Source organism: Leptosomus discolor, chromosome 1, assembly GCF_034619465.1.
Source record: "Leptosomus discolor isolate bLepDis1 chromosome 1, bLepDis1.hap2, whole genome shotgun sequence".
NCBI classification, from domain to species: Eukaryota; Metazoa; Chordata; class Aves; order Leptosomiformes; family Leptosomidae; genus Leptosomus; species Leptosomus discolor.
In genome coordinates this window covers 144249539-144272894 of record NC_141391.1, presented here as the reverse complement: position 1 = coordinate 144272894, position 23356 = coordinate 144249539, and the positions used below count along the sequence as shown (strand labels likewise).

At 38.1% G+C, this 23356-nt stretch overlaps 1 protein-coding gene across 2 annotated transcripts; it reads right to left on the bottom strand.

The window, feature by feature from the left end:
• Positions 1-49: 49 nt before the first annotated feature.
• KRAS (KRas proto-oncogene, GTPase) lies at positions 50-22521 on the bottom strand. 2 transcript variants are annotated; one of them, XM_009951073.2, is made up of 6 exons: positions 22411-22521; positions 15940-16118; positions 13403-13562; positions 6384-6499; position 5442; positions 50-166 (listed from the first exon to the last, which is right to left on the bottom strand). In XM_009951073.2, exons 1-6 carry the CDS (start codon positions 22519-22521, stop codon positions 50-52), a joined length of 684 nt encoding a protein of 227 aa, XP_009949375.1. The 2 variants fall into 2 exon arrangements, with proteins under 2 accessions (XP_009949375.1, XP_009949376.1); XM_009951074.2 differs by lacking the exons at position 5442; positions 6384-6499.
• Between the last annotated feature and the right edge of the window lie 835 nt (positions 22522-23356).

The window sequence follows — 23356 nt, the reverse complement described above, 5'->3', positions numbered from 1 at the left end:
ATGTACAAAAATTACTTAAGTACTTCTTAAGAATAAGGATAAATTGTATTTACATAATTATACACTTTGTCTTTGTCTTCTTTTTCTTCTTTTTACCATCTTTGCTCATCTTCTCTTTGTGTTTTCTGATTTCTCGAACTAATGTATAGAAGGCATCATCAACACCCTGAAAAGATACAATGGCACACATTAAGATCACATTAACAGAGTTACATCCCAGCCTAGGGGCAGCCTGTTTTCACCTGACCTGTTCAGGTCAGGTGTGTTCAGTCTGGTTTGCTGCCTGCCAGGAGAGGTTACGCTGCCTTCTCCTTTCTGAGGCTTCCATAAGGTCCCCTTGAGCAGGCTGCGGGTTGGAGGAACCACTGGGGCAAGTCCTCCCAAGCATTCCTGTTCCTTGGGACGGGGCGTGCTGGGAAACACACACCCAGGTGGACGGGGAGCTACAGTTGCCTCCTGTCACGCAAGAGGAACGCATCCAACTGGATTTCTGCGCATGGGCAGGGGGGCCTGCGGGAGAGCAGCTCTGGGGAGTGGGCTGCCGCAACGAATCCTGGCTACAGGCTGTGCCACCCCTGGGTACTGAGGAGCACTGAAACAACCACCTGCATGAACTGTTTCGATGCCAGCAACAGCCAGCCTGCCCTCTTCCGCAGCTGCTGCCCAAACTGGGCTTACAGCGGCCTGCCGGTGACTTACTGCTCAGGGGTTGACCACTGATAGCCCATAGGTCCAACTCTGTTATTAATGTGGTAAGGAAAGTAACTTAGTGTACTGCCCTCCTTCCCATCTTGAGGGCACACGTTGTCTCACCTCAAACTAGAAAAGCAGAGGTACCGCATGTTTAGAAGTATGTATATTATTACCACAGAATAAAGTTAGCTTTGGTTTTGCCTTAATAACCTATATGCACTTTTAAAAAGTAAATACAAATATTGGTAGCAAGAATTCAATACCAAAGACAGTTAGGATTAATCTACATATTCAGATCATTTCTCAGGCACACCAATACAGTAATCACACCATAGTTTTATAAATCTTTACATATGCAAATCAATCAAATCAATCCCAAGTTCCAATGATAAATTATTATTTGATAAATCATTTTACTCACCTTACATACTTAAAGACACTTGGAACACACTAACTATGCTGCTCTAACATGTACAGTCCCTTAAAATCTCCCCTGCTCCAACAGCTGAGCTACAGACATAAAAGCTAATGTTTCTTCACACTGAGTTTTCCTTTTTTTTTGGAGGGGGGTAATTATAGCCAACAAAAATTAACTCTGGCCAAGAGACTAGCATATCCTAAAGCCTGACAAGAACCACTATCAAGTCTAATGCTATTGCCTACCTTTCAGGTTGCTCCAAATTCCAATCAAGTACCCATGTTGTCAGTCAGCCTTTACAATTAATAGTTTGAGTACTGACAGTCATAAAATCATTAAGATAAAAATTGACCTTGATTCTTCACCGCCTTACTTCTTATATTATCTTTTAGATAGATCAGAAATAGTTGTATAATGTTAATGTATCACAGCAGCCAACTGCACCACTGCAGAACTGGGTCTAGAAATTTAGCCCTACAACTGGCAGGCAGCTTCCTACCTTGTCAGCTACAGAGTTTGCCTTCAAGCTGCCAACAGAAGTTAACAGTCTGTTTATTTCTGTAGGCCTACTTCAGTAAAAGAACTGAAAGTTAACTCAAAAAAGCACAACAAAAGAGCCAAAAATCACCTAATTCATTACCGTTTCAGTCAGACACCAAATGGTGATGAAACCTAGTACGGTAAGTCCAAACCACAGTGAGGTGTCAAACAGCTTCACTTTCAAAGCAATGCTTCCCCTATAGCCTAAACTTATTTAGAATTTCAAGTTCATAAAACATTTACAAGTAACTGATGTTAGATGAAAGTCTTTGGCAGCCTGTCTCCCAATACTAACAGCACACTTCCGCAAGGTCTTGTAATATAAAAAATACGAGTAACTTACTCTACATTTTAAAATATTATTTATTGATCAATATAAAAGTGGCGTAGCACACCTAATAGAAGAGTAGCCTAGTTCTTGAAAAGGTCACGTCCCCATGAATCTTTTGAGAATTAGAAATGCTTGGTATTATTTTAGAGAGACCTACTGTATTTTGCTTATAATTTCAGCATTAATGCACAAAGTGAGTATTTAGCAATGTTTGTGTAGGGAAACGATCTAGAAGTAGTGTGGGTTCAAAGCGTATCTACTGCAGTTCTCATCTCAGCCAGCTAGGAGGACAGCATTAAGAATCAATCACAACAGACAGAAGTATAGTTTCCATTCTCAGAACACAACAACAGTGTAAGAAAAATCCCTGCACAATATTCTTGCACAAGACTGTTCACATTTCCTTACAAAACTACCTTTCACTATTTCTCACTCATCATTACTGTGTTGGAAAAATACTCATTACAAGGACAGTCACTGGCTTTCAGTGGTGTCTCCAAAGGAGACACTAAACAAAAACTGCAATTTAAGTCTTCAAATGAACAACCCTCCCTCATTAAACTGGATTTAAAATAACTTCAGAGAAAATAAGTCATACAAAGTAATATCCAGAGATTATTATTGGTCTTTGAACACACAGCTTCACAACTAAGGCTGAAATATTTATTCTACCTGGTAAAGTGATCATCTTTTAAATAGAGCACTTGTTGCTAAGTACTAGGGAATTGACTTGGCTTTTGTCCCTGCATTTACACCTTTGTAGATCAAGCCTTTAAAATTATTAATTATGTATTTAATAGTTTGGTCCGGCCACAATTCCTCTCAAATTCAGGTAATGAAAGAACACGCTATACAAAACTACGAGTGGAGTATTTGTGAATTAGAACTGGAGAACCCAAGATAAATGGCGGTCTTTCACTTTTCAGTCTGTGGATTAAATTCTACATATAAGTAGTGGATACTCTGTTTACAGGAGGTCCCTAAAGGCATCAACACTGTAAGATCAAAGGCAGTCAACCCTTCCAGTTACTTCCTTCAGTAAGAAGGGACTGCATGCGGCCGACCTTCCTCCCTCTAACAACGGAGTTATTGTGTGTGAGGTTTTTGGAAAGCGTAAGACTTTCTGAATGAGTGCTCTAAATCCAGGCTCGGGATCAGAAACTCCAAATTCACTGTGCATGCTCAGAAGTATACCACGCTGCCTCAGTAAAGGTGCATTGAAGGAGCTTGCTCCTGGCACTGGTTTTTCCAAGGGCAACTACGAAAGGCAAAGGGACCAGAAAAATCAGAACTGTTCCCACAGAAACAGCCTGCTCCCGGCTACAAGCTTTCTTCGGAGCATCACATGGTCCCATGACCATACAGAAGTCTGGATGTGTGGCTGCAAGCATACACAGGACTCTGCAACCTGGCTATCAATAAGAAACCCTAAATTCATAGGGAATCAGGAATTAATACCCCAGCCCCAAAAATAGACCCTTAAGTTTTAAATTGTAGAAAAGTATTTTCTGTATTTTTCTTAATAGATAATACACATATACATGCACACATCTTATCAGTCACAAGGAAGGGAAATGGTCCTACTACTCTGTAGTACTATAGAAAGATTATAAAATTACAGTTTTAATCAAGAATCTAGAAATTTTTTAATTCAAATTTAGAACTTTCATAATTCAAACTTTTTACTATTAACTCATCTCAGTCTGAATTATATTATCTAGATGTATGATTTGTGCCCTAGAGAAACTTTTTGTCACAGTTTGCTTTTTATCTAAAAACTTTAATGCTTTCAAGGAAGAGATCTTTTGAGGATTTTATATTTGAGTTTTAGAAATTTCTTCTTGCTAGTTAAAAATTACAAACACAGCAAAAGATGTTATGTACTTTCTGCTTTATTGTGTAATAGCCAAAGGAAAGAACCTCTTGGAAAGCATCAGCAGCTAATGGTAATCTGGGTAGGCAGGGTTTTCAGTTACCTTGTGCAAGATTAATACAGAAGGCATCCCCTAAGCAGCAAGAAGACAAACTGAATATTCCAAGAGGTAGCAAAACACTCTGAACCATCAAATTTGATTATCCACAGACAAAAAAGGAAAATAAATACCGTCTATCGTTGCAAAGTGTGTAATAATGAATATTTTAAGTCTAAAATTCAAGCTGAAAGACTCGCGTGATGGGGTGCTGCTTAGCTATCTACTACGCATCAGACTGAAATAAGTATTACTTTCCACTCAGTAAGATGATACAAGTTGGACTGTTTTAAATGCCAGATTTCTTATTCCTCTAGAATCACTACTGAACTACACCTGTACCACAATAATTTTGGAATAAGCTTTCTCCAGCTTAACCTCCTAAATACAAAGTTGCTGAAATGACTATCAATACTATGTAGAATTCACTTGAGTATAAAGACAAATGTTTCCTCTGAGCAGACTCTTGAAGTTCTAGACTCTTATATCCAAGACTATTTTCTAAACAGGGTACAGGGAAAAGACAAGCAAGCAAACAAAAACCCCCAACAATATCCATTGCTGACGGAAGTTATTTCCCCCATCTAGGGGGAAAATAAAAAAAAAAAAAACAACTCTCACAAAACCCCAAAAACATACTTCTCTGACACAGGCAGAAAAAGAAAGCAGGAGGCTGGCAGAAAGAAAGCAGATGTTCACTGAGCTATCAAAAAGAATCTTAAGATCTGAAAAGATGCTTCCACTGAAAAAATAATGAAAACCACAATTTCTACCATCCTGTTCTCTTCCCAAGGAAGCCCACAGAAAGGAAAAGCAGACAGAATTCAGGATCTTTAAAGTCCCAGTATACAAAAAGAAATTCCACTCTGAGGTATGGCTACGTTAGTAAGACAACAAGAAAAAGCAAAGTTGGTTTCCAGAAGGCTAAAGGAAGCGGGCTTAAGCAAGTTAATTCATATTGCTCTCATCAAAAGTAATCTTGCCAAGCGGCTCTTAGGTGTTTTTTTGCTAACTAGGAAAGAACAAAACAAGGTATTTTGATGGCATCAATTTTATTGATATTTGGATGCAAGACTGGGGAGCTTTGTAACCGAAGTTTCCCACTTCCTGCAAAAGGAAACTGTTGATACAAATAGTATCACAAAGTGTATCTTTTTTAAGGAAACATCTAAAGAATTCTCTTAGAGCAGTCACTCATCACTTAAAAGCTGAGAATATAATAAGCCTGAGCAGATCTAGTAAAAACTGATATAAAACAAAATTCCTCCTCCCTCCTCTGGAAAGAGGAATAAAACTCCCTTATTGAAGGGAATATTCCTACAGTTGTGACTTTAGTCTCTTTAGGACACAAGTCAAATTCCACTGCCTCTCTGCGAGATGTTCTGAAGTGTGCAAAAACACCTCGAAAAGCGAACAGTTTTTCTTTTACACAATGGGAAATTCCAGGTCATCCTCCTGTTGGACAAGTACATAAGGAGTAACAACCCACCCTCTGCACTGGTGCAGTAAGAGGTAAAGAATTAATGGGACAGGAATGTATGTGAGGAGCTATTCAGATGGTTTGTTCAAAAAGCACTGGGAGTGATTTACACTAGCACTTCTTCCATACCACAGTTTCTCCTTGCCTCTCCTCCTCCCTTTTCTTACAGTGGACTCTACAGATACAAAACAATTTTGTGAGAATTTCTGTATTGTTTTTTTGGTGCTTTTTTTCGTTCTTGTTTTTGTTTCCTCCCCTCCCTCCTCCAGTTTTACTCCACTGTTGCTTCCCCCCCAGCCCTTGCAGGAGCTCTCAAAAAAAGTGAAACCTTACCATTTTGTCCAAATCTGTGTCACTCATGGCATTATAGTTGACAAAAAAAAGAACACTAATGTATTTCTGGATGGGGTGAGAGTAAATTTAAGCTGGGAGAAAACAAGGGAAAAATGGCATGGCATAAGGAAGGGCCTGAGAATAGAGAAACTCCAAACGCCAGCTGCTAGCCAAATACTGCTTTGCTGGATTAGGAACCTCCTGTTTCTCCGTCTGAGAAGGACTACAAATATCACGCTCCTCTCCCTCAGTTCATCAACCTGAAGATTCAATCAATGTTCACTTCAACAGTATCTGCGATATAGCTGTAATAAAGCTTTTCCTCTTAACTTCTTCACACTCAAAACTAGGTCTCCATTTCACAGAGGAGAACTCGATATGCAGTAAAGACTGTTTATCAAAAACCTATTTATCAAAAAATCTGTTTATCAAAAACCCATGAAACAAAGCAAATCCATAGCACTTGGGTGTTCACTAGGAATATTATTCGGGACTACTTGAAATCTGATTGGTTTTATATCTTAGATTATGTCATCGATTAACCATAAAATGACTGATTTGCAAGACACTGTCAATCATTTTTATTTGGCAAGTGATTTGTAAAACTTACCCTGTTACATTACAAGGCATTTTTTAATTTTCACGCACCCTGGAGTCTTTTCTTCTTTGCTGATTTTTTTCACTCTGTATTGTCGAATCTCTCGCACCAATGTATAAAAAGCATCCTCCACTCTCTGCATTGTAAAACACAACTCCTTAAAAATTGCTTCATTAACAATTGTGATATATTTGGACACCCATGACAGGGGAAAAAAAAAAAAAAACAACAAACCCATGAAATTATGAGCTTTACTTGAAAGAAATATAGAGCTCCATTTATATATTTAAAAAGCTGGGCTTGCACATTTGCTGGTTGATAAATACTTTTTAATGCAAGCAAGAGAGACGCACTTGAAGAATACATGGATTAGCAATTATTGTGAGTATCTACACTTCAAGCCTTCCTTTTTTCCTTTGCAAGGTAACACTCGGACCAAAAAAAAAGATTAAGAATCATTTTCTTCCATTGCATACCATACTGAGAATACTACTGCTTGTGTTACTGAATCTTTTCACACAATTTTGTGGTCATGGATGTATTTAGCAGGCACAAAACCTTATTACATTGGTAACTGGGGGGGTACTTATAAACACACACAGTTAACCACCTATTTTCACTTCTTAGCCAACGTGAGAACCTGTTACTGTTTGGGCAGGCAAAGAAAGGTAAGCTTCTTTATGTCCTGTTCTTTATATAAGAAGGTGTACTTTCTTTGCAAAAATATGTGGAACAAACTAACAAAGTACAGAAAAAGTCTGAACAGGTAATTTCTTAAAGAGGTTACAACGAAATAACATCTTCAAAGAATACTAAGTTTTGGGCAATATTGTCTTTAAAGCTGCTTACTTTACAAGGCAACCACTACGCTATTAGATTTAGGAAAAGAGATATTGGAGTCATGACAAAGTGCTTTTAAGAAGCACCTTAAGTTGGACTTGATGATCCAATCTTAATGATTCTGTGATTCTATATTATGTTTCAGAGTAACTTTCAAAAGTTAGCGTAATTATAGAAGTTATTCTTCCATATGGGAAAAGCAACAAGTTCGTTATTATCATGTTTAAGAGCTTGTTTCACATCAACATCCAAGGCACACCTGATGTGTTCTCTCTGGGCCAGACCTGGGCAGCCACAAGGGTCCTGTAACAACCACTACACGCAAGCAGCCTGTGAAGTTCTGCTGCTCAGATTTTTCTCTGGTCAAGGAGAGCCTTTCAAGTATTCCAAGGATGACACAGAGCTACATGTTTTACGTCTCATCTCACACCCTACCTTTCTGCAGCTCTGTGATTAGGCTACTTTGAGATCATGATACAGTAAGCATTTAAAAAAAAAAAGAGTATAAAGAGTATGAGGACTGAAGATATCTTAAAGTAAATACAAGATAAAGAGGTACGGCATCAGCTTTAAGTTATATCATGTGTTATTTTAAACTGATTATATCTGTGCATAAACTTAAAAGTTTAGATAAATCTGTGAGGATGTTCTTGTTATAAAACAAGATGCAAGATGTTTAGCTGCAGCCTTTAAAGGGGAGAGCAAAATCTCTCCTCTGCCTTACTGTCAATCTCATTACTTGTCTCCTCAGTCAGATCAACAGGGTTGTTAATGTAATACAAGCTCATTATTTGAATATAAATACAGAACAGACGGATGATCATGGAAAACAGTATGTAATACAAGCTTATTATTTGAATATAAATACAGAACAGACTGATGATTGTGGAAAATAGTACCATTTAAGCCTCAGAACTTTACTACTATGCAAACACACAATCTGGGCTTGCATTTGGCAGATTTTTCCATAAATTATCTCTCCAACTCATCTTCATATTATGCACCTAGTAACAAAAATAGCTAACATTGACTGCCACAGTTACTGGGTCATTTTAGCATGGCCTGTGCCATACGTTATCACATTTAAGATTCATTCTTAACACATTGCTGCTTATCTGAGGGTTCTTCTGAACTTCAGCCACTTGAATTTAAAGATTAAACGAATTAGATTTATTTCTCCGATTGTGTTTCTCTAGTATATGTAACGTGCCCTGTTAGGATGTTGTGAAGTATTGACGAGGTGACAAGCCTTACATTCCAGGTCTGAGAGTTTGCAAAATATAAAGGAAGCCATTAAAAAAACCAATAAAACTTAGTAAAGCTCATACTTTCATGTTTTCCTGGAAGGAATGGAAGTTTATTCCTGAAGAGGAAACAGTAAACTTTGATCAGGTGATATGTGCCAAAGCACAGGCTGTACAAGAATCAACATTTTTGCAAATCTATTGTTTTGTAGTAAAAACAGGTAATTTGATTATAGAGCTTTCACATGAATAATTAGATAACAATTCTTCAGTCAGCATTTATTGCCAACCTTCCCATCACCAATACGAGCTGTAATTTGCTTTAGCAATGCAGAGAGAGGGAGACACACGAAGTGAGAAAAGAAATCGCTACTATGCCACCACCAAGAACAGTCTTATGAATCCTGCTGAAAGCAATTATTCTGAAAGAAAAATCTGCATAAAGCCACATTTCCTAATGCCATTAGCACAAGGTGACATTTTAAAGAGCCTGGCACCAGCCTTATAAACTTAAGAAGTCATTTTAATACAAATTTCTTTTAATATTCTTCAGTATTTTTTCCCTTAAATGAGCACGGACCATAGATCTAAAATATGATTAACCAGCTCTTTTAGCTGTCAGAACTGGAAGCATAAATATCCTTTGGCAGATACTAAAAACTTCAAAATCTAAACAGCCCAAAGAACCCATGACCTTGAGGCAGTGTTTTCAAGACGCTTCTGACTCCTAGGAGACAGCCAAACATTCAATTTAAAATATGACTATGTGCAAAGAAAGACTATTTCAAATACTGACCATAGGACAAACAGGAATTTTCACATGTTCCACTTCTGTAAATATCTCTTGAAGGAAACTAATGAAAAGTTAGCCTTGACATCAAGTGTGTTCTGTGTCCACCTTTATATGCTTTATCAGAACTGGTCTTCTCAAACCAACTCTTAGACAAATAAAAATCAAAATTATTCTATGATTCCGTAGTTTGAAGAGGGAGGCGGCATTAAGACAATCATGTTATTACCTTATGATGGTCAAATACCACACATACATAAGTTCATATTAAATACTGCACAAAATCATGATTAAAGTTACAAAGTTAATCACTCTAAAGTTAAGAAGGGCCAGAATTACAGCTGTCAGCCCTACCTGAATTTCACTCCTTGTGCATATGTACCCTTTTTTGCTGCACATATTTATGTTAGGTAAAAAACAAACCTGTTTCCTCAGCATCCTGGAGTCATTCAGCACACAAGCTGGGTGCTAGAATTTGTTTCAACATAATCAGAACTTCCCCCCCGACACTGCCCCACCCCCTGCCCCGGGGCTTTGTTCTTGGGTAGGACTAAGTTTTTTTGGAAGTTTCACCTTGCAACTGCACCAATTACTGCATCAGAGCAGCCACAGGTTCTGAACTTTTCTGTCACAGGTTTGGGGCCCAACCTATTGTACATCAGACAGCTGAAATATCTATAATGCTTGCCTTTTTATTTTTTTAACAGCATCCTTGTGATTTAGGTCAAGTTCTTCATTAAACACTTTAAAAATGTGTTTAAGTAGATATTCTCAACGAGATCTAACACTTTAGGGAATCCTTTACTATGCTTATATGTATCTGCTTTTCCTTTGAATTCAGTGCTAGCAGGACAGCTGAAATGTTCCAAGGAAAACAAAATCCTACAGTCAAACCACATCTGGGGTACAGCCTTACAGCTTTTCCTTGTGTAACTCACAGGCAAATGGAAGCCCAGTAAAGAATACAGGATGCAGCCTTGGTGGGCACAAATCAAGTTGGCCCCTCATCTCTCGTTGATGCGACTGGGAGCTTTATGCTCATGTGGCCAGGGAAGAATTTGAATTTAAAGCTTATGTCAAACAGAAAAGCAAAACCAGCTATTAACATAAACCTAAGAAATTCACCCTTCTGCGTAAGGATTGTGAAAAGATGAGTGTAAGTGATGCAACATGCCTTACAAAACCACCCATATTGACACGTGTTTACATTTAGAAATAGCACTATTGCTATTTTTCATAAATTACTTTTTTTTTAATTAGACCACTGACTGAAATGAACATAATCTACAGCCTTACACCCAAGTTGCAGGGTCCACTAAGCGAATGTTTCACTGATGAGCTCAGTGATTTGTATGAAAATTCACACAGAGATTTGGCTTAACATGTGACTTTTCTGCAGTAAGTTAAAATTTACATCTTTATTGCCAGTCAGAACCAAATAAAAAACAACTACACTAACTTTTAGAACAAATTATTTCTGCACTTCATTTCAGTGTTGTTCTCTTTCCTGTTTTTGAAAATCTTAAAAACTGACTTAGTTGGAACTGAGATACTCTGCATGAGCATCATTTTTAAAAAAGTATCTTGGAAGTGAAAACAGACATGGACAACTCTTTCTTTTCCATCTCCCCTTTTTCCTTCCCCAGAAACCCTTCTGATTCTCTCTGAGCTCCAGCAGAAGTGGAGCACAGGGAAGGGCTGAAGCAAGATGGTGAGGGCCCCTTCAACAGGGCGTTAGTGCTGACATTTCAGTGTGGTGGGAGAAGTGTACAGGAAAGGAAAAGAAGGTTCCTACTTCTAAATATTCATGTCAGACTTTCTACAGACTCCAGAAGTTACCAGGCCACCAGCTACATCTATTCATACTTGGAAGTTCTGCATGTAACCACAGAGGACCAGATTTATTTCTATATTTTCTTTGTTTTTAGACAAGGACTGAATTCTGCCTCATAAAAATACACTTCATGGGCCACAAGCAGCTCACCAAATGATTTTAATCCCCTAATTAAAAAAAGTTACTTTGGAAGAAGGTGTATATCTATGCATGTATTTTTTTATATGTGACTGAAAAATCATAATACATAAATGCATATGTATACACACACACATATATATAAACACATACATGAATATTTAGATGATCTTGCTGTAATTAAAGATCAGGTTTTTCCTCCAATTCCTTTTTGTCTTGTCAAAAATATTTTAACACAGCATCTTATAAAACAGTTTCATAACACAACATGTTATGAACAGCACTGCCAAAGAATCAGCAACCATACCTAGCAGTTCCAATTTTTAGAAGCCAACATTCTCAAATGAGTCTATGGGGTACCTTCATTTTAAAATCCATGAGCTACCTTTAGGGATTTCTTATCTGCAGGGGGTGTAAAGCTCAGCTTTGAAAAATAAAAGCCAAGAGTCAGATCCCTTCTGTAACATTTCAGTTAGCACCTCCAGAGATATAGTCACAGATAAAAGCAGTCAAATTACAGAATGACAGTTATATAGGACTGATCCATTGTCCTCAGAAACAAGTACAAACCCCTGGCAGACCTCTTAAAATCTGAAAGATAAAGTAGCAGCTGCTACTTTGTGCAAACAAAGATTATAAAACTGGAGTCGTGATTTTTAAGCACGTGATTTTTGTATTGGCTAGGCATAGTGGGGCTGCTTGTAGGATTAAACTGCAGGCAGGGTGGGGAGAAGAAATCTTTGAAAATACACCACCATATCAACATACTTTTTAAAAGTGGCTATGCAAAAAGGAGTTTTTCCTCAACAAAGTCTGACGCTCTATAAAACAGGCTGAATAAAGTCTAGATGTCAGTACAGAACTTCTATTATTTCAAACCTCAAATGCAATTTCACAGCTCTTCATTTTTTATCCTAACATCAGAATGACAGCCACTAATACAGCACCTTCCAAAAAAGGACACTGTAATTATTCAGTCCAGTTATATGCCACGTTCTTCTGAACACTCTTGCGGCCTAATTTATTCTCGGCCATTGAAGTTGCATAGTTCTGGTTTTTTAATCCTACCTAACAAAGACTTTCTCTATTGCCAGAAGTCAGCATTCCTTTCATTCCTCTGTAAAGTTTTACTAATTAGTCCAGGTTTCAAATTGTCAGAAACCTGGGTGGGTGTAGCAAAATTTGCACTAATAAAATATTAATTTCTTACATCCAAAAATAACTTACATACTGTCTATGAGGAAATTCTGCCAAGTGATGCAGCTGAATCTATTCAGCAGTTACACTGAGCAGTTACTCAAATTGCAGTATTCTGCTCTTATTTGCCTCCTTTTGCTACACCTCATTCCTAGTTCATAACTTGCACACAACAGTTCTGATTATGCAGAGTACGAGATATCTGGCCACTCAGGCCTGATCTAATTTGTACTGCTAGTAAGTCTTTACTCTTAAAAACCCACAAATCAGCATTTTTCAAAAGAATGCTTTCTCTGGAAATACAGAACCAGTTTCACCTCTATATAGCTGATCTTCTCCTGAATGCACAGAGGTACCACTATGAGCACCTTTGTCCTAGCAAAGCCTGAAAGAAGCACTGAAAGGACCCTAATGGCTGCCTCTCACCTATACTGGTGGGGTAGAATAAACCAACAGTGAGCTCTGAAGTCTTAGAAGACTATCAGTTTACACAAGCAATTAATCCAGTAATTTCAAAAAAGACTTATGGTCAATTGCTTAGCTATAAAAAGATCTATCAAGCATGTCCCACTAACACTGAATCAATGCCTCAAAGAAAAATTCCTTTTGTAATTAAAAAGATTTAAAACAAAATAAACTAGTTAGCTGTTTGTCTGCTTAATCCTCTCGCTGAGGAAAAAAAGCATTTCACCTCTAAGTAGAAATGCTTTTTATTCTATAAAAACCTATCACAACATAAGAATGCTGCAACCATCTGACAGTAATAGCAGGCCAGGTCTCATTCTTTGAGTTTGCACAACTGAAGCGAACCACTCATTAATAAACAATTACCAGTTGCCAGTGAGTTGACAGAGAGAAGAGACACCACAAGAATTTCTGCTCTGGAGAAACATATCTATTGCTATGACCAAGCAACTGTCAATGCCTAGAGTAATCAACATTATGATAATTCAGATGCAAGTTCTGCATCTGTATCTGGTAAGTTTTGAGCTTTACCTGTCTTGTCTTTGCTGATGTTTCAATGAAAGGAATTCCATAACTTCTTGCTAAATCCTGAGCTTGTTTTGTATCTACTGTCCTGGAAGGCAAATCACATTTGTTTCCTACTAGCACCATTGGGACATCTTCAGAGTCTTTAACTCTCTTTATTTGTTCCCTAAAAGGGAGAAAAAAAAAAAAAGACAGATTGTATTTAACAGGTTTCAATATTAATAGTTCATATGGTAGATTTTAAAGCAACGAAAAAATTTAACAGATTCCAACATCATTCTTTATGTTAATTTACTGCACATACACTACTAGAAGCCACCAAAAAATAAATTCACCAATCCTGTCACAATCAAGTTTATCATATTAAAAATAAAGAAAAAAGGAAAAAAAAAAAAAAAAAAAGAGGTTGACATTTCACAAACTACTATAGATTTTGAGGTCATTACACTTTTTTTTTTCTTTAAAGTTTTTAACAGCTAATGCTAGAACAAACCTGAGAAGCTCTGGTACAAATCTTACTACTTATATCTCATACTCAGCACTCATAATACTCAATTCATTTGCTAAGGTAACTATGCCTGTGGTCTCGATTTTGGTTTGGTTTTGGGACAGGTTTTTTTGTTGCTTTTTTTTTTTTTTTAATTCAAGACAGCATTACAAACTCTGCATTTAGATAGGGGTTTTTAAACTTTGAAGACCACTGGTCTGATTCTCTACAAAGAAATATTTGGTAAAAGAGTCAAACACTAGTTAGAAAGTATCTTGAACTATTAGTTAAATGTACTTGTCAAGAACGTCAAATAACAATCATTCATTTCATTACTTTTGCCTTCCCAAATAATCTAGCAGTATGTTCCTTAATCAATATAGTCACTGTTTTCAGTTACTTATAAATAAGTCTTCAGCTTCAGTCTGCAAGGTCATCCACAGGTGTGTGAACGCACAGCAGAAACTCCAGCATTCAACTCACAACATTCTTTGAAATAAACCGGGAAGGCCTTATGCAAATCTGCAACCCTCTCTTTAAAAACAAAAATTCCACATAAAAACCTCTATGCCCCTTCTTCCCCTCACATCATCTATCTTACCTCTTCCCTCCTTCCTCTACAATCAAAGGAAACCCATTTGTAATAATCTGGTTAGATAATGAAGAGAAATTTATGGGTTTTCTAATGTATGTTTTTTTCTATATTTTTTAAATTCGTCATCCCTGCTGTGCTCACTCTTTACTGTTCCATTTATTTTTTAAGCCACCAATGCAAATCCATTCAATTAGAGCTTTTTATATATAATGAAATTTATACAATGGCTGGCTAGCTCCATTTAAATATAAAAAAGACACAGTCCTGAAAGTGCCCACATTCTCCACCCTGATCTCTCCCTGGGTTAGTGTGCAGCAGTTTTGCCCCTCTCATTTGCAACAGTACTCCCCTGATCCTGCAGGTGCTGCAGGGAGATAAGCCAGCAGTAAGCCATTTCTGTAGGCAGGCACATCTACCTGCTTAGCTACCCAGCACGCCACACAATCAAATGAGCTGATTTGATGGCGTACAGGAGAAAAACTATGTGATCAGGGCAGTCACACCCGCTGACTTCGACTACCTTGAACTGTCATCAGGGTACCTCACCTTAAATGAGGAACTGGAACTTCTATTCATAACAGAAATGTGCAGCTTCAGCTTACGAGTGGATGTTGGGTTTGTGGGCAATACTGAAAACAAAACACTCCTCACACTGCAACACAGACCCGACGGCATTATAAACACCTAAGTATGAACAGCTTAACATTATGTGTTTGGGACTAATCTTAAACTGATGCTGCTGAACTCTGATCTTTGGTGGGATTTGCATTGCCTTCTAACACAATACCCAAGGAGAATTCAGGCTAATGGTACGCTACTAAGTGATCAACAATCTGGTAAGGTAATCACCAGAGACTGCTTCTATTTCCATATTAGTTTAGCTGACAAAGAAAGCAGGAGTTGAAATTCTTAGCTAATAAAAAAAATACAGAATGTGAAGAAACTAGAAACAGGTTGGGTTTTAGCAGTCATCCTGGAGCTCTGATTTTGCATTTGTCTGCCCTCCTTAAGCATCATGGCTCACACATGTTACTCTTCTAGTAACATTCTACAGGTATTTCCCCTCCACCCCCAGAACAAAAACTAACAATTGACATTATTGGTTGTACAATTTCAACCGCATAAGTTTTTCCATCTTAGCACACAATTATACCTATCAAATGGGCAGCGCTGACCTTTAGATAAGGCTTCACTATGAACAGGCAGAAATACTAAGTCATATCAGGTTATACCAGAAGAGCTTTCAGATATTTTGTCTGCCTAACTTGCAAACGAGGCAGCAGACTTTCAGATTACCCAGAATTCCAGACATACAAACGCACAGGTACGTTGCAATATTGCTAAGTTGCAAATTTCCCCTTAGACACTATTTCATAAGAGATCATCCTATTACCTAGTGGAAAAGCAAGGGACATATTCACCCAATACAAGAGTTAGTCAAGTATATTTCAATATGCACACCTATAATGGTGGATATCTTCAAAAGACTTTGTATTGTTTATAGCAAATACACACAGGAAGCCTTCCCCTGTTCTCATATATTGGTCCCTCATTGCACTGTATTCTTCTTGACCTGCTGTATCAAGAATATCCAAGAGACAGGTTTCTCCATCAATTACTACTTGCTTCCTGTAGGAATCCTAAGAAGAGAAAAAAACATAAACCTTAGTTAAACATAAACAAGTAAGATTTTAAACACCTATAACTCAGGAAATATTGAACTTGCTTACTAGTAATCGAGTATAACTGAAAACACTTAAGAGTTAAAATCCAACTTTATGGACGGGGAAATGACTGTAGGAAAGTAGTGTCCCATATTTACATGTATACAGTAACCCAGAAGTGGAAAGAACGCTAAAAGGACATATTCTTATCGGTATTCTGAATCTTCAGTAACAGCACCTGTGTGCACACACGCAGAAAAAGGGCAGTGTTCTTATTTCTTCTTTTGCACAAAAGGACAAAAAGTACAAATTTGATCCAGATCAGAAGCACCTCTCCTTTGTCTCCGTTAATAGAGGAATTGAAGAAACCTGTAATCCTGATTTTAAAAGGCTTGACTTTGTTTAAGCTTACTCGATTTACCGAATTTTGTTTAGAAGTAAAATTTTACCTTCATTCCATGGACATTTACAAAAGTATTGTGCCACGACAATGAACAAAATAGAAAGAGTACACCAGTAAGATAAGGGCAAAAAACTATGCCACTGAAAAGGAAATGAAGTATAAAAAGCCTTCAGTGTTTGGGACAGAAAACCTGTTTTGTATGCCTAAGCAGGCGCATATAATGATATTTGTTATTAAGTTATCAAAGTTGAGTTGATATATTTGAAGTTCAAGCCTTTTAGCCAAGACATGCCAACAGAGTCATATAAAAGCTCCGATGGGTTGGTTCACAGAGATGTTGGAACAAATTATTTCAATGCTATCAGAGTTTTCAGGTCACTGATTCAAGTGGCTAAAATCTGCAAAGTCCCAAGCAACTAGATATTAATGTCTACTTACAGCTCTTTTTGGTGCTAGGTTTCTATGAGTGCAGATTTTCAGCGATAAGAACATAAACATTACTGTCCCAAATAACTTCTATAAACATCTATATATTTGAAATAAAACCATATCAATAAGTTTTAAAAATAGGTCATCAAGCAGTGCCATGAATTATCCTCAGTAAACAGTACTTGTAACAAATAAAAGGTATAAACACAGAAACTTGGTATTACCTTTCAGATCCCTTAGCTAGAGAGTTAAGGCAATATTGCTCCTGTTCTTTTTAACGCTATGCAGGAGTGAACCTAAGCTACTGGGAAGGGAATTAAAAGTTGCGATTCTAGCCAACTTCAAGATGAATTCAGAATGACCTTCCTTCCTTTGTACCCGCTTTCAGGCGCAGCACACCTGCTCCTGTGCACTTTCTATCTATTTGTATTTTTACTAAAGGCTTTCTTCTTTCCTGTTGCTCGTGCTAAAAAACAAGTGGGAGATAATTGTATAGAATCAGTATCTTAGACTAAAACTCTGTAACATCAAATTTACCTTAAGCCTGGATGACATTTAACAGTATCAGGTAAAACACTATTGACTGTTTACCTTAAAGATAAAAGTTTACCTCCAACATGATTTTGGAAATATTTATTTCACAGAAATGCAAATCTAGTGTTCAAGTGAGAAGTAGGTAACTTGCTCTAGAAACATGTAAGTCATTCTTGAATAGTGACACAGCCGAGGCAAATACACAAGCTCCAACGTGTTTTAAAGTGAGGTTAATACTCTTTCTCATTGCTTAAAGGAAAAAACCCACCAAAACCACCCCCAAAGGACGCATCTCTATTCCAATTCACTTACATTCAATAGCAGATCCCTCATGTCCTATGATACCTTTACCACAGAGTTCACAGTGAAGTGATAGTTGAATATCTAGTGGATAGATGAAGTTCACAGTTCACAGGTACTATCATTATACTAGGCATATTTACAAAGCTTTCTAGTTCTCTTCTTGCAATTTGACTGCTAGTTTAAAAATATGAAAAACAGTTCTTGAAAAGCCTGTATAGCTTTTCAAGCCTGTTCATATGTTTCAAGCCTTTTCCTATGAAAAGCCTGTAACATTTCCTTTGAAGAATATTTCTTTCTCTTTCCTTCCTTCAAAGGAAAAGAAATCCCCCTCAACTGAGCTGCAAACAAAAGCTTTAAGTAATTTTCATCAAAGGAAATGATTTTTAAGATAAAAGAAAATCACTTTTAAGAACTGCTGGCTTTAGCATGCCTACCATGTTAGCAGGAGCAGCAAAGATGCACCATCATAAAGCACAGCACAGGTACAAAAAGGAGGGACGCTTTGAGATGATACCTGTTGTGGCCACTTTTGGAGAGAAAATTTTGTCACTAACTAGAAAGGGGATTTGAAGCAGAAGGGGAAAAAAAAAAGACACGGAGAGAAAATTCAAGCTTATTATTTCCTTCCAAGCTACTGAAATAATAGACATTTTGCTTTTTTGCCTTCCCCTCCCCCCCTCCCCTGCAAAATATCAAACCCAAAGTCACATTTGTCACTGTAGGAAAGAAAACTGATGCGCCACATTAAAAGCTCAAGCTACTGGGACCCCCACCCGCTACCAGTGTAAACACACTCAAGATAAAATTTGTTTATTGAAGTTACCGTACTGTAAAAATTATCAAGTTCTGCAAAACAAAATGTAGGACGTAACAAAAAGTTATGCCACTATAGTACTTGCAATTGCATGTTGAAGCAGAAGTGCTGCAGAAACAAAATGGCCAGACTCCCTTTCAGCAACAGAAAAACCCAACATTCCAATCTATAAGTTTCATCATTTATAAAAACCCAGTAGCTTTACTGCACTTTGGAAGATTTGTAGTAATGAATGCAATGAAGAAACATCCAATCTAAGGCTACTAAGTAAAAACAAAATGCAAACTAGAAGCTAATTTCAAAATAGTGCCTGACTCCAAATATGAATTTGCAATTTTCCCCCAATATACAGATCCAGCACATCTATTAAAAAAGTTTTTATTTCATGAATCACTTAACCTGCTTTTATTGGCCTTTCACAAGCCATAAAAATAAGCATTAATTATGCTAAAGGAGTAATAATTCCATCTGTTCACAAGAACGGATAAGAAAATGTGATAGGAAATCTCAGCTATACGCTACATATGGAATTTACCTAAAAGAAAAACCCCCACTGCTTAATCAATCCCATCTAAGCAAGTAACTATTATTTTGTAAAAAAAAAAAATTATACCAGTGATTCAATGTTAAAATATCACAGCTACTAAGACTAAGCTATTGCCACAATATTGGTGGAAGTTTCACAGGTGCATAGATCATTTAAGAACACAATCTTAAATATCAGTATTCCTAAATCAGACGAGGGATTTTGCTAATCCAATTGAAAAACCTCTGACAAGCAATTAAGAAAGCTCTTCTTTATCTAGGACATTTAGAAGACAGCATATATTTAGCACTAAAACATGCTGAAGCTGTAAAAAAAAATTAACATTAAAAATTTAAAAATTATCACGCGAAGTATCACGAATAAAGCAAACCTCGACCAGCAGAGGGCAATAGTCCAACTGTTCTGTTGTATCAGGCCAGATTTACAAGGGTTAGTGTACATACAGTTAAAAAACCACTTAAAATTACTGGGCTATAAATCTCTGCTTGGACATCTAGTTCAAGTAAGATATGAAATCGTGAAACACATATGAAGGATACATATTTGAACAACAGTAGCCACCCAAACAGGCACTAATTTTAATTCCTCTCCTTGCTATGCTCAGATGTAAGTAAAATACTCAAGCAGGCCATGAAACTTGACATGTTCCAAACAAGTTGTGTTGAATCATTAAGTCTATTCCACTCAAAATAGCAACCTCATTAACACTGGACGTGCATCTGTGATTAAGTAACTAGCATCTTTTTCCTCTCTTCAGCTGCATCATGCCTTCACAACATGAGAATTTCAGAGGCGTTGAGTTTTACTTTGTTAATCACAGGAAAGATTTAAAATTATCCAATAACTGTGTAGTTATGGAATCCACTATAGCTAATGAACACTGAAGTCTTTTCTCTCTCTACCCCAAAATATTTAGCTTGATTTTTATCTGCAAGGGAAAATGAGTATTTTGACAACAGCCATACAGCAATGAAAGAAACAGTAATGAGAAACAATAGTAATGACACTATTGAACCGCCTTAACTGTTATTATTTACCAGTCAGAGCAACTTTAGCCTTATTTCCTCATATTGCATAAAACCCACTCCACAGCTATTGTTCTTTGATCAGCCCCTACCACCACAACTGCATCTATACAGGAAACACAATCAAGCAACCCTTCTCAGCTGCATGGGATCCTGCCCAGGCAAGGACTGAAGCATTTAAACCCAGTTACAAGGCCATTCTCTGGAACCTGTTTGCCCCTCCAAATCACAATTGAATTACTTCTCCCCTGCCTACACGATTATAGCACTGTGAGCACACACAAGGTGATTTACCCCAAGTGGGAAGATACAGTTTCCATCCTCAAGGTCTCAGAATTTACAAGACAAAACCAGTAAGTAGTACTCAGACAAGAGCTTGCAGGAGTTGCAGAAGGTTAATACTGTTGCACACAACAAGCTGTGGATGCTGGTAAAACCCATCAGGTTAAGGGTTTCTTTCTTTCAGAAGAACATACTGATACTGGACCGCACCACAGCATTACAGTCACCTTGCACGTTACAGAATAAAAGCCACAGTTCTGGGATTTGAGGTTCTTTCTCAGAGGAACTCTATTTTCATTTTATTATTTTACATTAAAATGTATTTGGTATTCCTCAAAATAATCTGCTTGCTGACTACCAAAATCCCTCAAGGGATTCAGGAATACCAGCACTTAAGTTTTTGTGTTCCTAAATTGTTTACACAGTGCTGGCTCTACATGACAACTTCTAACACAGCAACCCCACAATACTTTTTGTAACACATAAACACACCTCTAACTTAAGAAAAAAAACAATGATTACGAACAAGTATGTCAAAGACCAACATCCTCCAAAGTTCCTTTTGCAGGAAAAAGTAAAATCCCATTTTGCTTGTTCCTCTCAATGAGTTTTGTGTATTTTCTGGTTTCTAAGCATGTTTTGGGTTGTTGTTGTTTTCAGATTTCACATCTTAGTAACTGAAAGAGCCACTCTCCTAGAGCAAGTCAAACACTCTTCCTCTCTCCATAGGTCTAATTCACAGACTCTTCTACAAGCACACAGGAGGTTACCCTGCCATGCCACAGAGAGACAAGAAGACACACAGGCACATTGAGGTAAACTCAAGCCAACACATCTCTATTTGGGGCACATTAACTCAGGCCTGTACTTCGCTAAAGACAGCCAGCTTCCTACCATCTCAGGGCACTGGCTCCTCTCACTTATGTCTACCTGAAAATGACTACTTAGCCATTTCCAAGTCACCATTTTAAGCCTAGATTTAAACCGTTGTCATTCCTTCATGTGAGCTTGGAAGTGCCTCTTTCTATAAACACATAAATGAAGCCATAAGCTACAGAGCTTCAGTGTTGGGAACGTAAAAATCCTGGGTAAATTACAGTGTCATTTCTCCTTTTATGCAGTCTGAGGTTATTAAATCCAATGATCCACAGGAGATTTCAGACAACACTAGTATTTCTCTTGTCTTTAAAAGTCAGAGCTTGCCTGCTCATTAAAAGAAAAAAACCACGTTAAAATACTGCAAATTTTAAAGCTTAAATACAATTTCAGATTTTGAGGAACTGTGCCATGCATTTCAAACAATCCACTAGAGCAGCTGTCTTATAACTTTTTTTTCTAGACATGGAAACATGCACTAGTGTGTTTTTTTAAAAAACAAAACAAAACACCAAAAACATCCCAAACAACTAAACAAAACACACCATTAAAATCAGGCTCCAAATTTTTGCTTCAGTCACCATAACATTCCAGGACACATTTCTCACTGTGTGAAACAGATCCTAATGATAAGAGCTGAGAAAGCTTGACACATACACTTCAGAACTACAAATTTTCCCTCTTGATATCAAAAAGGAAAGCCACATTTAAAAAGTTGCACGTAAAGCCATGAAGTTTTGCCAAGCATTTTCAAGTAAATTTGGCAAATACTTTGTCACAGAGATGCTAAAAACATGCATCCAAACTGTCCAACAAAACATGGCAATTAACACCACACTTATTGATCAACATCATTAATTTTTTACTGCAGCTATTGTTCCACAGGCAGATCAAGAAGCACAGTGATTTCCTCTCCAATGCTGGTCTGATGCTGACCATTATCTTTGAGCTTATTTTGTTATCATTCTATGTTTTCACAGTAATTGTCCAAAAAGTATACTACCATTATTACTGATAATCTCTCTTAACAAAAAGTATAAGATGAAATTGTTTACCTCTATTGTAGGGTCATATTCATCCACAAAGTGATTCTGAATTAGCTGTATTGTCAAGGCGCTCTTGCCTACACCACCAGCTCCAACGACAACAAGTTTATATTCTGTCATTTTTCAGCAGACCTGATGACAAAGAAACCAACATTAAGCAGAAAGAGACAGCCTCCGACTAACGAGGATGCTGTTGGTGCGTTTTCAGTCAGTATCACGTTCCTTTACTATTACCGGAAAGCAACTCCCTCCCTGAAAGACAAGACAAAAAGCTACGAGGGAATGCTGCTTCTCAAACAAAATTATACATAGGAGACATAGCGTGGGCACTAAGCTGAAAGGCACGGATTACAACGAGATAAAAAAAAAAAAAAAAAAACAAGGACACACTAAATTCTGAAAAAGGTCAGACTATTTCTTGCAGGGCAAAGACTTTGTTCTCCGCTGCCTCCTCCCAAAGCCCCGGTGACTCTGGGAGACCTCCCGGATTTTCAGGAAAGCGGGGCCAAACCCAGCGCCCCCCAAGTTGAACCACAAACCCGGGAACCCGCCTCCCGCACTCAGCAGTGGCGGGACAGGCGCGTTTGCGAGCACGGCTTCACCTGACGGCTTCACCGCCGCAATTAATTCTTTTCCCGGGCGAGCTCGGAGCGACCGACCGCCCTCCCCGAGCTCCGCCGCGGGGCCAGCGGCGGGACCTCCCCTCGGCCACCGCCGCCTCCCCCGGGGCTCGGGGTGCCGCTGCCCGCCCCGCCCCGGCTCCCCTCAGCCGGGAGGCGGCCGGGCCGCTGAAACTTTCCGGCCCGGCGCCTCGGCCCCGCGCACGGGGGATTTAAGGATTTAGGAGGGGGCGGGAAATAAAAATAAATATATGAGGAGAAGGGGAGGCGGGGGGGGAAGCTTGACTCGGCATAAGCCGCCGGGTGCCGGGCTCCCGGAGGGCGTTGGCCACCTG